The 17072-nt window shown below is 41.4% G+C and overlaps 1 protein-coding gene across 5 annotated transcripts in view; it reads right to left on the bottom strand.

Moving 5' to 3' along the window:
* Positions 1-2599: 2599 nt before the first annotated feature.
* Anks4b (ankyrin repeat and sterile alpha motif domain containing 4B) overlaps positions 2600-17072 on the bottom strand; it is a 54600-nt gene continuing 40127 nt past the window's right edge. For 4 of the 5 annotated variants that reach the window (XM_039091027.2, XM_063274218.1, XM_063274221.1 and 1 more), the window contains 3 exons: positions 15817-16073; positions 12741-13198; positions 2604-4408 (listed from right to left, as the gene is read on the bottom strand). In XM_039091027.2, coding sequence (XP_038946955.1) covers positions 3322-4408; positions 12741-12904 — 1251 coding nt within the window. In that variant the 5' untranslated portion in view covers positions 12905-13198; positions 15817-16073 and the 3' untranslated portion in view covers positions 2604-3321. Of the gene's footprint in view, positions 4409-12740; positions 13199-15816; positions 16074-17072 lie in introns of those variants that run through there. The other variant, NM_001127650.1, reaches the window with a different exon arrangement.

The raw sequence follows: 17072 nt of genomic DNA, 5'->3' as shown, positions 1-17072 counted from the left end.
TGTGGGAAGGAAATAAAGGTGTCAAATGCTCACTCAATCTCTAGAGGACGCAGCATACAATTTTCTCCATTTTAATTGAGCAGAGCTCACTATAAAACCATTCTCTCTCTCTCTCTCTCTCTCTCTCTCTCTCTCTCATGTGTGTGTGTGTGTGTGTGTGTGTTTGTGTGTGTGTGTGTGTGTGTCCGTGCTGAGGATCAAACCCAGAGCTACACACATGCTAGGCAAACACACGTCCACTAAGCTACATCCCTGGCACAGCTCCTGACTTTAAGGCATATAATCTAGTGGGTTTTGGTGAAGTTTGTACAATCAAGTCCAGAATGATCCCATACCCTCAAGAAATTTGATTCTCAACAGTGTCATTACATTCTTCCTAGCAGTTTCTACTGCTACAGATTTGCCTCTTAAGAACTTTCTTATACATCCAATCACATGTAATGTAGCTTTGGGTGTGTGTGCTTTAAATGTTTGAAGAAGCCCAGATAAGGGGGCTCCTTTGGTCATGCATAGTAGAAAGCACAATGTGTGGGTCACTTGAGTCTAAGCGAATTGATGATGGAAGGAATCCATTGGTTCCTCATAACTTAGCCAAAAGGCCCCACCAGGAGAGCATGCCTCATGATCAACATGTCTTACAAAAGCATCAGGACTCCCACATTTAGGCTTATGCCTCCCCATCTGGCCTCCCCTCGCTATGTAAGTTGGGGTAGGATGTGGGGTCAGTATCTCAGGAAGTTTCTAGAGAACTAGAGAGGATCCTTCACAGTGAGGATGTGTGACAGAGGCAGGCTCGGGTCACAAAACATATGAATGCCTTCTTATGGCAATTGCTTCTGTGCACATTATTGAGGACAAGTACAATTTAGTTTATTCCACAAGCAAACATAGCATTTGTAAATAAGTATCCTTTACTGTAACATATCAAAGAACCCATATGCTCTTGAATCCATCCGCTGTGGAGGAATGAGTGAGTTCAAGCATTTGAGCGCCTGTATCCTGCATGGGCCTCTTGAAGTAACTTCAGATATGAGAAATCAGCTGGGCTAAAAGAATGGCTCTAATACCACACACACAGTGGATGGTAAATTCTACCTGGTTAGTAGTCTGGCTTCAAAATTCCAGCAAAACCTAGTTATTAGTTGGAGGTGGTTTCAATTGAGATTACCCTCTTAAACCATTTTTTTTTAATGCTGGCAAGATTTTAGAAAGAGGAACTTTATACACTGCTGGTGGGAAACTAAACCATGGGATCCAGCTTGGCAGCCCTCCAAAAGCTGAACACAGAACTGTCATGTGGCCCAGATACACCAGTCAACATACCACCCAGGACTGCACATCTATGCTCATTGCTGCACTACTCGGAATAACCAGGAGATAGGACCAGCCTAGATGTCCATCCACCAATGAATAGAAAATGTAGTGCATCACACAACCGAATTCCATTCAACCATAAAGAATGAAATTAAGACATCTTCAGGAATCAAAGATTGTTAAGCAAAATATACAGACCTCACTCAAAAAGACTAGTATCCCATATTTTCTTCTCATATACGAAATCTAGATTTAAGTGTGTGTGTGTGTGTGTGTGTGTGTGTGTGTGTGTGTGTGTGTGTGTGTGTGTAACTGCTATGTCTCTATTTCCTCTGAAATGAAACATTACCTATTGGTGAGAGAAGGAAGACTCAGAAGACTCCAGAAGCTGTAGACAATTTGTCAGGCTCAGAACGTATATGAAAGTTGAGGAATTCACAAGACCCCCTCCCAGCACTGCAAAAGCAGCAAACAGCAGCTTATGCAGGGAGTTCCCAGGATGTACTGTCTGTGAATCATCACTCCTGCTTAGGGCAGGCTTTTTGCGAATACAGTTACCTTTATCCATACTCCTGTTAAGAAAAAAACAACTGTGGTTTTGAGCTCGACTTGAGTAGGATTGTTCCTTTGTCCTGTCACTGGTGCCTATATGGGGGAAATAAACATTTGTCATAATTAAGAAAGATAGGTTTGTTTTAACTTGTCACTTCAGAGGTGTCACTCCGTGACCATGGCCTTGGTGCTTTGGGACCTGAGGTAAACACATGGCAAAGGAAACTTGTTCACTTCAAAGTGGCTGGAAAGCAAAGAAAGGGGCATTTGGAATCCCATACCCACTTCCAGGATGTGCTTCGATGACCTAACTTCCTTCTAATAAACCCTGTCTGGAGGATAGACGTCTCTCTCCTCCCAATAGCTCCACAGGCAGATGACCAAACCATTATGACCCACATGGGGGTCAAAGTATGTAGGTCTTTGGGCCACATCTAAGGTCTAGACTATGACAAGCACTTGCCAGACAGCAGGCTGGTGGAAACACACTAACGAAGTAAGGGCTTGCATAGCAAACATGGATGCACAAAATTTACTTTCACCATCAACCTTCCTAAAAATAACTATACCCTTTCCTTCCTGCTTTTGCACCTCAGAAGGCGCGGAACCCATAGAGAATTGTGAAATGGACAGGTGCTGTTTTTCTGAATCCTCCTTGGTGTCTTCACTGTCCTCTTGTGCACAAGGCACGCTCGTCAGCCTAGGCCCCCATAACAGAACACTGCAGACAGAGTGGCTCAAACAATAGACATTTATTTTTCACTTCTCAGGAGGTTGAAAGCCCAAACTGCTATCAGGTTTGGTTTCCCAGTGCCTCTCCTTGGCTGGTTGGCAGCTGCCTTCCGGCTGCCATCCTCTCTCGGGGTGTGAACAAACCCTCGGGGCATCTTCCGTGTCCTTTAAGTCAGATAGAAGTATGAGCCTGCCCTAAGAACCTCATTCGACCTCAATCACACCCTTAAAGTACTATCTCCAAAAACACTTACTTAGCATTTGGGGCTTCCACACCTGAACTTTAGAATCCAGCCCATAGCAAGGACCCCACATTGTCTTTCTGCCATCCCTCTACTTGCTACGCACCATGATTCTCAGACAGGAATGCTGTAAACCCGATCCCATAGTTTGTAAATATCTGTTAAATGACTAGATCCATTTAAGTCGAGCTTTGGGCTTCAGAGTAGTAAGAGCCTTTGGCCTACACAGAATGCAAAGTCTGGAAGAGAAACACCATTTTCCAGCTCTGAGGTCTCCCATCTTCTCATTGATAGTTACTTGGATACGGAGAATCTCCCAGAGTCTGAGCCTCTGCTTTAGAGGGTCTTCTCTAAAACTTAACACCTACACCTGTGGTCTGTCATTAGACAGAAACCAGGCACAGGGTTGGTCCTGGGGTGGTTTCAAGGGGAACTCAGCATGACCCCCGGCTCAGGCTACCCTGTTAATCAATGCCCTCCATCAGAGGCTGGTGTCAACCAGCTGCCCAGGGTGTTGGAGCACCTGCTTCCTTTTGTCTATGGCATTAAGGACTTTCTTCCTGGGGCCCAGTTGCAAGTGGATATTCTGAAGGTCCTCATCAGAGCAAAGCATCAGAGCCTCTAGATCAATCTGCTCTCTCATAAAAATGGGAAGGAATTCCTCCAGGTGCTGAGACTGCAAGAACACTTCCAACGGAGTGGCATCGATCGCATCTTCCTCCCATTCTACTTCTTCTTCATCCCAAGGAAGATCACCTGCAGTGCTGTTTGCCTCTCTCTCCTCCTCCTCCTCCTCTTCATCAGCTCCTGGTGCTCCTTGTCTTTGGAACAACTCACTGGGCATTTTAAACTCCAATTCCCTCTTGCTCGCTGAGATTTCCTCAAGATCCAGTACTCTGTTTCTATTAAAAACAATACTTCCTAGACCTGGACGGTTGAGAATAGACTCATGTTGCACATCACCGGCTTCTTCTGCTGAGAAATGGAGCTTCTCTTTGAAGTCCTTAGGAAGTGAGTCTTCTTCCTCCTCTCTGAACACTTCCATCACTGGCCTCTGCCCATTTTTGCCATCCATCCCCATCTGCTCTGTTGTATCTTTGTTCTTCTTAGATTTTAGCTTGAAGGTATCTTTAATGCCTTTAGACAGTGATCCAAATCCACCAACAGAAGTATTTGAAAGGGATGACCTAGAGAAGGTGCTACGGGAAGAGGAAAGTGTCCCAGAATCCTCCTTGCTATAGGTGCGCGCCATCTTGTTTTGGTGCTTCTCCTGAAGTCGTTCACACTCTTTCATCTGCCTCCTCGCATTCTTCAGAGCCTGTTCCTTTAGTCTGGCGACCTTTTTGGGGTTCGTGGTGTTCTGCACGGTGGCAGCCTTATCCAGGAGAGCAACACATTCTTTCTGCTCCCTGCTAGCAGCAGCATCCAGTGGAGACTTCAAGTCATTATCCAGGGCAAAGATATTGGCACCAAAGTTGACTAGAAATGAGATGCAGTGGGTGTGGCCATTGGAGGCTGCGTAATGTAGAGGAGTGTTCCCCCAGATGTCACACTTATCAGGGTCTCCACTAGAGAAGAAAATATGAAAGATGTATGTTAAATTATATTTTCACTGAAGAGAAGATCTATTCAGAAAAACAAAAACAACCAACAAAATGCATGTTTATCCTGCCTTAACATTGACATATGATGGCTGCCGAGTTTAGCTGTGTCACAGCCTGTTAACAGATGGCTAGAAAGAGAAGTTTAGACAGTCCCTACCCTATGCCTCTGTTTTAGAAGAAAAGCTTCCCCCAAACCCTTCTAGCTGTCACTCGCATATCACATTGGCCAAAGTTGGGTCACTCGACCAAGAGGAAAGAAATATAGTGCCATGCCTAATTCTAATTGAGGTCAATTATTAGTTTCCCCAAAGCCAGGAATATCACCCAATGACATACTTGTAAATGTTTAACAATGGGCTCATTCATGGGAAAAATAAGGCCAAACGCCTTATTTATAGCATTATGGTGGTATAAACATAATCATCATAAAAATTTTCATGTAACCACATCACTTCACTGGATCTAGAGATTGGAAGACACAGACAATAGTATGCTATTTTATTTCCACCACAGCAATATCATAGACATGTGTAACTTCAGAGCACACATACAAAAATATAGTGAATTAGCTATGAAATGGTAAGTTGAATGCTACATTTTAATAAGATCTGTTCAGTTATAAGCTTATATGATTTCAATAATTTCTGTGTTTAATTGGCTTTCAATTGTCCTGACAACTTAGTAGCATTCTCTGAGGACTTAGAGCTAATTCTAGCCAACACTTCTGCCCTCTCTTTAGTCAAATGTGGAAAACAGAGGAAAAAGCAACCCGAAGGGAAAAAAAAAGAGCTTCTATCTCCCGTGATGCCTTAAGAGCAAGTACAGACCCTACTGAAGCACAGGAGGGAGGTGAATTGAAGAAACCTCTCGCCACTGCTGGTGGAATAAAATCCATGCCCTAGCAAAGGTCGATAATGCACCATTCTGACTGCTTTGAGTAGTTTTTTTGACCCAAACATAGAGTCAACAGCAGCAGTAGTAGTAGCTGCAGCAACAACAGATTACCTATGGTTTTATTAAAACGCAGTGGAACCCAACCCAGACTTACTGAATCAGAATCTAGAGCTTGACAAGATCTTTAGGTGATTCACAGTCTCCCTATGCTAATGTGGCAAAACCAGAATTATATAATTTGATGACTCAGACTTGGGTTTCCTCCTTGTAAACCTCTGTTTGCCTTAGTTGTAAACCAATCATCACCCTGAGAGTAAATCGAGACTCTGGAGGGTGTGATAAGTTTTGAATGATGGTAACATTCAAACATTTAAATTAAATGTCTGTGTTTTCTGTGTTTATGTTTGGGTATGAGTGCCACGGTGTGCATATGGTGAACTTGCATAGTTCTCCCAGTTGACCATGGGATCAATCTTAAATGCCATTACCCACTGAACCATCGAGCCCCCCTCCCCCAGAAAGCATCTTATTCTGTATCTCAGACAGGCTGGAACTCACTACGTAGTCCAAGCTGGCCTCAAACTTGGGGTGAACCTCTTGCAGCATCTTCCCTAGAACCAGGTTTTCAAGTATAAGCACCCATACCAGCCTGGTTCTTGTAATTAAGTATTGACTTAACTTACTTTATCAAGTAGTAATGCTCTATTGACCCAATTAGCTAATTTTCCCAGAGAGAAAGAAGCCTGCATTCTTTTTCTTTTATCATTTGCAGTTTCCAGTCAAAACCTCAAAATCTGCCCAAAGACACACAACTGACAGAAACCAAGTTTGTTTCCTCAACAAAGACCAAGAAAAGATCAAGCTCCTGGAAGCTGCAGTAGTGGGGTAGCCCTGGCTATGCCCTAACAAGGCAGAAACAGATGGATGGTTTACCACATCCATTTTTCAAATGAAGACTGATCTCCAGAATTTCATGGATTTTTTTTAATGTTGGCTCAATTTTGAAACAAAAACTCTGTGAAATCCAAGAAAAGGCCCTTGTGGCCTAGTTCCAGCCATAGATTGGCTGCCTGTTTCATGCAGAGAACAGCGTGGGCACAGATGAGAATGGCTGATATCACATGGCATATTTGAGGAACCCAGAGTATATATCAGTGTGACCAGATAGCATGGAGCTATGAGTAAGAAATGGAGAAAGGAGGGAAAGAAAATGAAATTGAATCTAAGGAAAGCAAATGGTAAATAATGCCATTTTGTCAAGCAGCCTCTGCTAAGAGGGCTCTAGCCAGTTAGCCCAATTTAATTATTTTGGATCAAAGGAGACCCCTCCTTTCAGCCTTGGCACAGTGGAATCTTTGGGGAGCACAGTTCTTCATCCCCAAACACATGGTTTCACTTTTTATTTACTTAACTGAACACCATTTTCAAAGGACCCGGTAAGTAACCTAGACATCAAAGGAGTACTGGAAACCAGCCAAGATGTGACCACGACATAAACAAAAACACACTGCTTAAATCTGACTACATTATCCTTGGTTTGCATAAGCCAAAGAAGAGAGCGAGTGCGAGCGCGCTGGGCAGGGTGAGGTGTAGCAGGAAGTAACAGGCTGTTGAGAGTCTGGGTGAGATCCCTCTGCTCAGGCAGAATGGAGTTTTCTCATCTCAGTGGGTCTTGGGTGATGCTTTTAAGATGCAAGGAGAAAGCCGAGACTGGGCAGAGGTGCATCTTGAGAAAATTTGAAGTGCAGAATTCCCATGGGTTGCCCTAGTGCATCTAAACCCTAAGGACAACTTTCCAATTGATATAAAAAATTATTATTTTCAAGTATCATGAAGTCTTTTTAAATCTAATCCTACTCTCTCCCATGCTTCTGTTTGTAAAGAGTTTTTCTATATAACAAAGGCTGGTTTTCAACTCAGAATCCTCCTGCCTCAGTCTCCTGATTTCTGAGATTACAGGCATGCATCACCATGCCTGACTCATGTATCTCTTGGTGTGTGTGTGTGTGTGTGTGTGTGTGTGTGTGTGTGTACATGTGTGCATGCTTCAAAACATACACATAGAGGGCTGAGGTTAACATGGCTTTCTTCCTCAATCCTCTGGTTTTTAGTCTTTTTGAAAAAGGGTATCTCACTAAAACTAGATCTCTAGGTCTCACCTATTAGCTCCACTGACTACCCCAAAAGTCCCAGAGAAGCTCCTGTTCCTGCCTCTCCAGTGCAGGACTCCATGCATGTTGTTAAACCCAGTTTTCTGGCTCACGGTTCTCAGTAAAAATCGCTGTATATACTTGCCCCACCATCTACAAACCACCCCACTTTGTTTTAATAGGCAGAATCTAATGCCAATATCCTATGGGTTTTTTGGGATAGATTCAATGTAGTGTTGGTATTTTCTTCCCAAAAGAGAAACTTCCTGAAGCAATTTTAAAATAAGCCATATTTTGCCTTTGATTTTTAGTAAGCAATAGTTTTAAGCAATAATTTTTAAGTGGGCTTGTTATTGTTGTTAAGTGGGTAATTTGCTTAAATTATAACACTCTGGGCATCTGTTCCACTCCAGTTTCTTCTTTTGAAGTTGATTTTGAATATGTGTAAAGCTGTTCTCAGAAAACAATAATTCTGTCGAAAATGTTTTTCTACATGAAAAAAGAATTATTTGTACTTATAATCATGAAGGAAATGCCAATTAAAACCATACACTGCCAGTGTTTGCCCGACCAACAGGAAATGATTGAAAAATTATCAGTTGTCGGTTTTCAGTGAGATCATGAGGAAAGGAGCATGCTGGGAAAAGCATACTCTGGCTCAGATAGCTCAACAGGATATACAGCAAAACTCTGACATCAGGGACCGCCAGAATTCACTGCTCTACTCTAAGGAACTTATCCCAAGGAAATGTGAGGCTCTGGACAGAGCTGAATAAGCAAAGTTGTTCCTGTTGACTCTACTTACTGTCGCCAACAAGACACAAGTCAAACTGCCCCTGGCAAAGCCAGACATGAGAAGGAACTAAGTGTCATGAACAGGTAACTAATTGAATTACATATAAACATATGTTCATATACACATATACATACACACACGCACAGGCACGCACACACACACACACACACACACACACACACACACACACACACACATGTACGCCCACAATGGAATACTCTTTTGTCTTAAAGAACAAGACAGTCCCACATTTGGAAACATGGATGAGCCTGGAAGACATTATGTTCAATGAAATAAGATAGGCCCCAAAAGACAAATACCTCACAGTTTCACTCAAATGTGGATTTAAACAATATGGAACCTATAAAAGTCTCTTGAGTAGACAGTGGTTGGAGGCAGGGAGGGAAGTGTGGTGATACAGGGTTAGGGATCCAAAATGTCCATTAAACAGGGGAAGTTCAAGCAATGCACTCTACGATGGGATGGCTATACAAGAAACGATTTCCATACTTGAAAATTGCTAAGAAGCTATATTTTAAATATCTTCATCACAAAATATATATCAAAAAATGATAAGGTTTCATATAATTAGCTTGATCCAGTCACTCAATAACATAGATGTATTTAAAATGCCATACTGTAAGTATATGAAAGATTTTGGAGACAAGTGCTTACTATAATGTAAGGCTTACAATCTTCCTGACTCAGAATGCTGGAAACACAGGTGCACTATCATCATGCCTGGCTGTGTGATTTTTACTTGTTGATTTCAAATAAATAAGTAACAATAAAGCCATACAAGGAAATATAACATAGTCATAAAAACAGCTGCATGCATAGCAACTTTTAACAGATAACAATATATGATATTTAAATTGATAACAATATATGATTAGCTTCTCACTACGCCTTGTATGAGTGCATTTTTTAATAAGGGCAAAAGGAAAAATTTAGAAGATATTTATCAGTCAATAATTTGTAATGAATGATCTTGAAATTAGAATTAGGTAGCACAGATTGACAGATTTATATCCACTTAAAATATACATTATATACACATGTATTCAATAAGTATATGTTATGTATATATTTGCAATTATGATTAAAGTATCCATTGTTAAAATATTATTTGTCAACATATTTTTAATATATATGGCAAAGAATTGATGCTGTTAAATTTAAAAGTGTTTTAAAGGCTGTGGAAATGGGTCAAGCCTAAGGCCCTAGTTCAGATCCCTAAATTCACCTAAAGTCAAATCAGAGGCTTCTTCAGCACTCCTCTGGCAAGATGCGAGGCAGAGACAAGAGAGTCCATGGAGGGTCATGGGCCAGTCAGCCTGTGAGCAACATAAGACCTGCTTTCAAACACCATGGGAAGTAGAGGTCTGACAACCAGGCTATCCTCTGACCTCCATGTGTGCACTGTAGCATGCTGACACTACCATTAAACACACACACACACACACAGACATAGACATACACACACACATTGACATACTTACACACACACATAGACATACTTACACACACACATACCTACACGGATACATACATACATACACACACATACACACACAAACACAGACACACACACACATAGACATAGACATACACACACACATTGACATACTTACACACACACATAGACATACTTACACACACACACATACACACACAGACACATACATACACACATACACACACACATAGGCATACTTACACACACATAGACATACTTACACACACACATAGACATACTTACACACACACATACACACAGACACATATATACACACATAGACATAGACATACACACACACATTGACATACTTACACACACACATAGACATACTTACACACACACATACACACACAGACACATATATACACACATAGACATAGACATACACACACATAGGCATACTTACACACACATAGACATACTTACACACACACACATACACACACAGACACATACACACACAGACACACACACATACACACATACACACACAGACACATACATACACACACACACACACACAGACACACACACACAGACATAGACATACACACACACATTGACATACTTACACACACACATAGACATACTTACACATACACACATACACACACACACACATAGGCATACTTACACACACATAGACATACTTACACACACACACATACACACACAGACACATACATACACACATACACACACACACACATAGGCATACTTACACACACATAGACATACTTACACATACACACATACACATATATACACACATAGACATACTTACACACACACACAGACACACACAGACACATACACACACACATAGACACAGACACACACACTTTTATATAGACATATAAAAGTGGGGCAATGTTACAGACACGCAGCTCACAAAGACGAAAGTGCATGGCAGCTCAGCATTGGCGTTTTCATCCTCACCAGGAACCCCGCCTTCACCATGTAAAGGGGTTCCTTGTCAAAGAAAGGAACTTGCTTTTCCAGAATTTTGTTCGCGTGCATCTTCTCTCTCCTACTATGTGAGGGCTCCGTCCCTGTCCCCCTCACCCCAGATGTGGCAGCAATAAGGAGCCAGCATGGAAAGATCTCTCCCTGCACTGAACTTCTTGCCAACTTGATCTTAGACTTCCTGGCTGCTCTTAAAACTATAGAATAAGTTTTATCCTCTGTAAATTACTTTGCCCGAGGCATTTTGTGATCATAGCACAAGTGCAGGCAACTGACCCAAAAACTTCAGTTCTGAGAATTTACACTCGGGGAAAAAAATATGGACAAGGACTTATGTGGAGGAATAATCACCACAACACTGCAAACTAGAAAAAAAGAATTATGTATCAAACAGGGGGATAAACTAAGAAATAAATTTGCTGATTATAATATTAAGGTATCCTTATAAATTAAATTAAGTGTGTTATGTATTTAATTGCTATAACAAAATTGAGACATTAACTCAAAAGAAGAAAGACCTATCTTGAATAAAGTTTCAGAAGATTTGGTATAGAGAGTAGGCGTGCTCTTTCTGACATGTTCCCCAACTCAATGAGGTGTCCATATCTACAATCTGTTTAATCCAAACAGATGTTGACCCTCCTCCTCCTTTACTTGCCACATCCAATCACTATCTGACATCCAAACTGTCACTCAAAGCTCCGTGTCTACTCACACCCAGTGATACCATGTTAGTTCACTTTTACCTTGAACGTCCCTAGACATTCTCTGTGACTAATGTACAATCGCCAGAACGATATTCATAAGCATAAATCTATGTGACTGCTTCCTCTGTAAATAGAGGGTGTGGTTTCTAGGCTCTCAGGAGGAGATTCAAGTCCTGAACAGAAGTCTCAAGGCCCCTGATAGTCCAGTCTTATGGCTTAGGTCTGTTCCTGTGCAAGTCATGTCCAGCCAAACTCAACGTCTTCTACCCTTGGAATGCACAGTGCTCTCTGCCTTAGGGGGAAAGCACTTCCCTCAGCCTTGATCAGCTCCCCGTCTTTCTCTACTAGCTTAATTTCCCTTCCCTGGAACAGACTTTGTCACATCTACCATAAGCTGCTTGCTTGGCTTCCCCTCTCAGATCTGAGTGCCACAAGAGCACCAGGATGTTTTGTTGATAGGGACCATCTGGACAGCACCAAAAATATATGAGAAGAAAAATCAGAAGAGGAGGGAGTGGAAGAAAGAGAAAGCAGAAGAAGGGGAGAGAAGGGGGAGAGGTGGACTGTCACCTACCAGATGCTAAATATGCACTGTACTGGAGTCATTTGACTCCCTTACTCTTTACCTCTCCCTCTTCCCCCCACTCTTCTCACTCACCCAAACTCCTCTTTTGCTCCATTTCTCTCCATCTAAGTGTAACTGCCTACCCTGACTAGCTCTCTGGCAATGAGCAGGGTGAGCAGAATAAAAGAGTTAGCAAAGACTGGAATCTAAAGCTAAGGGATGGGGTGTGTGTGTGTGTGTGTGTGTGTGTGTGTGTGTGTGTGTAAAGATGGACTGAAGACTCATGTTATAGATGGCAAAGCCAGAAGAACCAGGAGTTTACATCAAGGCTGAGTACTTGTAAAGATAGATTTTAGTGACAAGATTGGAAAAGTAAAATAAAGCCATGTCCTAACCAAGGAAGATCACTGAACCAATAAGCATGGTGACCTCCTTTTAAAGAGTTAACCATTTAAATTCAATGGAGGTGATTTTCAGGGCATATAGTTACAATCCACACCCTACCCACCTCTGCCTGAGTGACTTCTAAATGGCTGTTTCACAGGGAAAGAAACCATACCTAGCTTAGTCTTTCTTTCTCTAAAAGCCAACTACTTAGAGGACCTACAAAGAAGCAAAATGTCTATGTGGACATCTCTGTCTCTCACTGCCAGAGTGGCATTCCCCACCCAGGATGCCCTAACAGGGATCACTCACCCTCTACTGCAGATTATTTCTAGGGCCTCAAGGTTGCCGTGGTAGGCTGCCAGGAGAGTGGGTGTCATGCCATCCTCATCTGAGAGATTTAGATCACGCTTAGTGGCCTCCTTCAGAAGTTCCAGGTAGCTGTCACTTGCTGCTTGGTGATAGCGGGTAGACATTTTTCTGCCCACCAGAGCTTGTCCAGGTGTCTTTGTCTAGGCAGTGCTGGTCACACAAGTCTTCCAACGGGGCTGGTTAATCAGTGACAGGGAGTATTACTCCAGGCCAAAGCTCACTTCACCCTCGCTTCTTGGAAGGCATCCAGAAGGCCTACAGTCCTGGACTTGGACCTTTACTTTTAAGACCAACCATAACAATGAACATTGAGGCCTCTGGTGTCTCTCATGCATGTGATGAAGCACATTTAATCTTTACTGTGCCCATTAACAAGTGTCAGATGTGATACTGACCACCTAGGTACAGAATATGGGAAATAATCAAAAAACTCAAAACTGGTTAAGTTCACTGGTATGGGAGAAGGAGTGTTTTAGTAGATTTTTACAGGTATAGTCTGTACAAGTTGAATTTAACCATTTGAAATATAAAATCAAAGATCTGGGTAAATTCACAGCTGTGAAATCTTTACCATAACAGTGGAGGACAGAAGGCTGATGGCAGGCTGGAAGACAAACAGGTGGTTCTCCAGGAACTCCCACAAAAAAAAATAAAAAAATAAAAAAGTTTGGTCTAGAAAGCTTCACCACTTTCCAGTGTAGAATGATATAAATAAGGAAGGCCAATCTAAACCAAGTATAACCACAGGCTATACCATGTGAACCCAGTATCCTCTGGAAATCAAATATCAGCCAATCAAGGCTACCCTCATTTGCATGGTGGAGATTGCTGTGGACAGCTTCAACAGATCCCATTCATGTACAGCACTATTTCATGTAGGTGGTCTTTTTTTGTCAATGAGTTTATTAAATTCTAGTTTTGTCAGACTGGTAAATTCAAACACATGCCAATTGCCCTCTTGTAAACTCAGTTTTGCAATGTTTTCTCCACACTAAAACCATTCCTCAACCCACTCCAACTCAGACTCTCCCATACCACATAGAAAAATGAATAAATGTAACAACAGAACTTTTAAAAGATATCCTTTGTGTTTGTTAGCAACTAATTCCTACTCCCAACCCTAGGAAACCATGAATCAATTTTCTCTCTATATAGCTGCAATTGTGAGCACTTTATGTCACTGGAATCCTGTGACATAGTTTTGTGGCCTTTATTTAAAAGGAATATGTTTTGAAGGATTTTTTAAATTGTTGAATAATATTCTTCTATACTAGCATATCAAATACCCTTTATCATTTAATTCTCATACTGGTTGGATGTTTAGGTTGTGTCCATTAAGTTAATGATGAAAAATGTTATTAAGAACAGTCACATAGATGTTCCTGTGTAAACATATATTTTTACATCTCTTGGGCATATAGCAAGGTGTGGAATTTCTGGGTTTTGTTGTAATTTCTATTTAGCTTTAAGGAATTGCCAAATTGAACTTGTAGTGTTTTATAGAACAGTAGGAAACTAGGGTTGACTGGTGTGTTGTGTACTTCAGAATAGTCAGAGGAGAGGATTGCACAGAGAAGTGATGTCTTAGGTGATCAATAAATGATTTGATCATTATATACATACATTAAAACTTCACAATACAAATGAAATATACTTTAAATGCACCATGATAGAAATTGTACATAAGGACTTAACTTCACAGATAAAGTACTTGAATCTAGAGTTTGAGGCCCCCAGAATTCACATAAAAAGCCAAAGAAGCAGCTGTCTGTAGTCCCAGCTCCTATTTCAGGAAGGGTGATTAAAAACAGGAAAATCCTGGGAAGTTCACAGAACAACCTGCCGGTAGTGTACAGAAGTGAACAGGAGCCTTTACCTCCAACGAGGAGCAAGGATGACACCTGAGGCTGTTTCTTATCTCCACACATATGCCGGGACGCGTGTGCACTCATGATCACACAGAAAACCATGCACACACATATTCTCTCTCTCTTTCTCTCTCTCTCTCTCTCTCTCTCTCTCTCTCTCTCTCTCTCTCTCTCTGTGTGTGTGTGTGTGTGTGTGTATCTGTGTGTGTCTGTCTCTCTCTTTCTCTCTCTCTCTCTGTCTCTGTCTCTTTCTCTCTCTCTGTCTCTCTCTCTGTCTCCCTCTCTCTCTCTGTTTCTCTGTCTGTTTCTGTTTCTCTCTGATTCTCTGTCTATCTCTGTCTCTCTCTTTGTCTCTATCTCTGTCTCTCTTTGTTTCTCTCTCTGTCTCTCTGTCACTGTCTCTCTGTTTCTGTGTCTGTGTCTCTGTCTCTATATCTCTGTCTCTCCCTCCCTCTCTCTCTCTCTCTCTCTCTCTCTCTCTCTCTCTCTCTCTCTCTCTCTCTCACAGAGTGGTTACCATTCTCCAAAGTTGACTAGACCATTTCACATGATAAAAGGGTATTATATGTAGGGGCTCTACTATCTCCATACCCTTGCCAGCTCTTGTGATACCCTGCTTTTTCTTATGGCTTCTCAGTGGATGTGAAACTGCACCACTGAGCCTTTCATTTGCACCTTCCCACCACTAACAGCTCTCAAGCGCTTTTCAGCCAGCCCCGCATCTGGTACTTGAATCTCTTTCACATGTTCTAGTGCTGGTACCCATGGATCATAAGCTTCCTCTATCCAGTCTCTACACAAGTCCTCTCTTAACGATTTGGGACAGCATGAAAGGGGAAACAGAAACTTTTAAGATGGGCGTTGGAGCAGAGTTTAGGCAAACATTTGTGGATTTTATTACACCTAAGTTGAAAATTTGTCTGTAATCAACCTAAAATTCATCAGTTACAAGGGTCAACCATATTTTATATGAATAGATGAAGCTAATACATAAAATTGCAGAAAGACTAAAAGTAAAAATTATAACAAGTAAATATGAATTTTAAAAAATGGTATAGATAAACTTGTACTAGACAGAAAAAATTGCATAGATAATGAAAATGATACTAATGAGGGAAAGAAAACAATAGTTTTGAGCTTTTATATACCTAAAGAGATGGTTTGAAAGAGATTCCCCTTGTAAGCCTCAGGAGTATGAAGACTTGGTCCCCAGTGGTAGCTGTTTCGGGAGGCTTCACAGGTCTGGCCTTGTTAAAGGCTGTAGGCCACTGGGCACTGGGCTCTCAGGTTTCAAAAGACTTCTTCCATTTCAAGTTGCCCTCCTGTTTGTAGTTCGAGATGTGCACCCCCAGCCACTGTTCCAGCCATCTTCTGCCTCTGCTCTGCCACCATGAACTCTACCCCTCTGGAATTGTAAGAACAGAATAAACTCCTTTGTCTGTGAATAGTTTAGTGATGGTGTTTTAATCACAGAAATAGAAAAGTCGCTAAGACATTCAATAACAAAGACCGTGGAGTTGGCTCAGCAGGTAGAGTCTTTTGCTGCCAAGTCTGAAGATCTGAGTTTGATTCCCAGGCCCCACATGACGGAACGAGCCAGCTCCCACAAGTTGTCCCCCACGTCCACACACAGTGTGACACAAACATAATCTCATACACAAATAAACAAGCACACATGTAATATCTACCTAATAATACAACCTTCAGATAGAAAGGGGAATTAGGCAGAATTTCAAGAAAAAAACCCAAATATATAACTACTGTGCGATTTCTAATATACTCTAATGTGGCAATAAATATTGGTGATATAAAAGATTTTAATACAATTATCAAGTTTTATCCAATAATTACATATAGGATCTTGTACCTAATAAATGCCTGAATGGTTATACACATACATACACACACACACACACACACACACACACACACACACACACACACCACAATTTCTAAAATAAAAACAAAAAGTTTTATAAATATGTTTTCTGAAGGCATAAGTAGCAATCCAGGCATATATATTCCCTTGTATATTTTTCATTTAAAAACATACCATTTATCATTTCCCCCCTCCTCACACACTGTTTTTTCCCACATTGTTAAAAATAAAATGTATGCAGATCATTTTCGAAGTCAGTAATTGTACAGTGAGCTTAATTCTTTTGGCCAAACCTTTATTCAAAGTCTGTTTTTCTCCTAAGCATGAGGGCACAGCTGGCATCTCCAGGTTCTTCACAGTAATGGACTACTCTGAGGGTCACTAGACTTGGTTTCCTTTTCCTGTCTCTATGTGACCCTCAGTGGAAGCTGTATAAGCTACCTGAAGGACAGCGCTATTCAACTATAAGAGATAAGTTTTGCTTTAAGGAGAGGATGGGGTGAATAACTGGATATTTTAGAGGAA

This window comes from Rattus norvegicus, chromosome 1 (assembly GCF_036323735.1).
Source record: "Rattus norvegicus strain BN/NHsdMcwi chromosome 1, GRCr8, whole genome shotgun sequence".
Classification (NCBI taxonomy): domain Eukaryota; kingdom Metazoa; phylum Chordata; class Mammalia; order Rodentia; family Muridae; genus Rattus; species Rattus norvegicus.
Note: the sequence above shows the minus strand (reverse complement) of the source record. Positions and strands in the feature narration are given on the sequence as shown.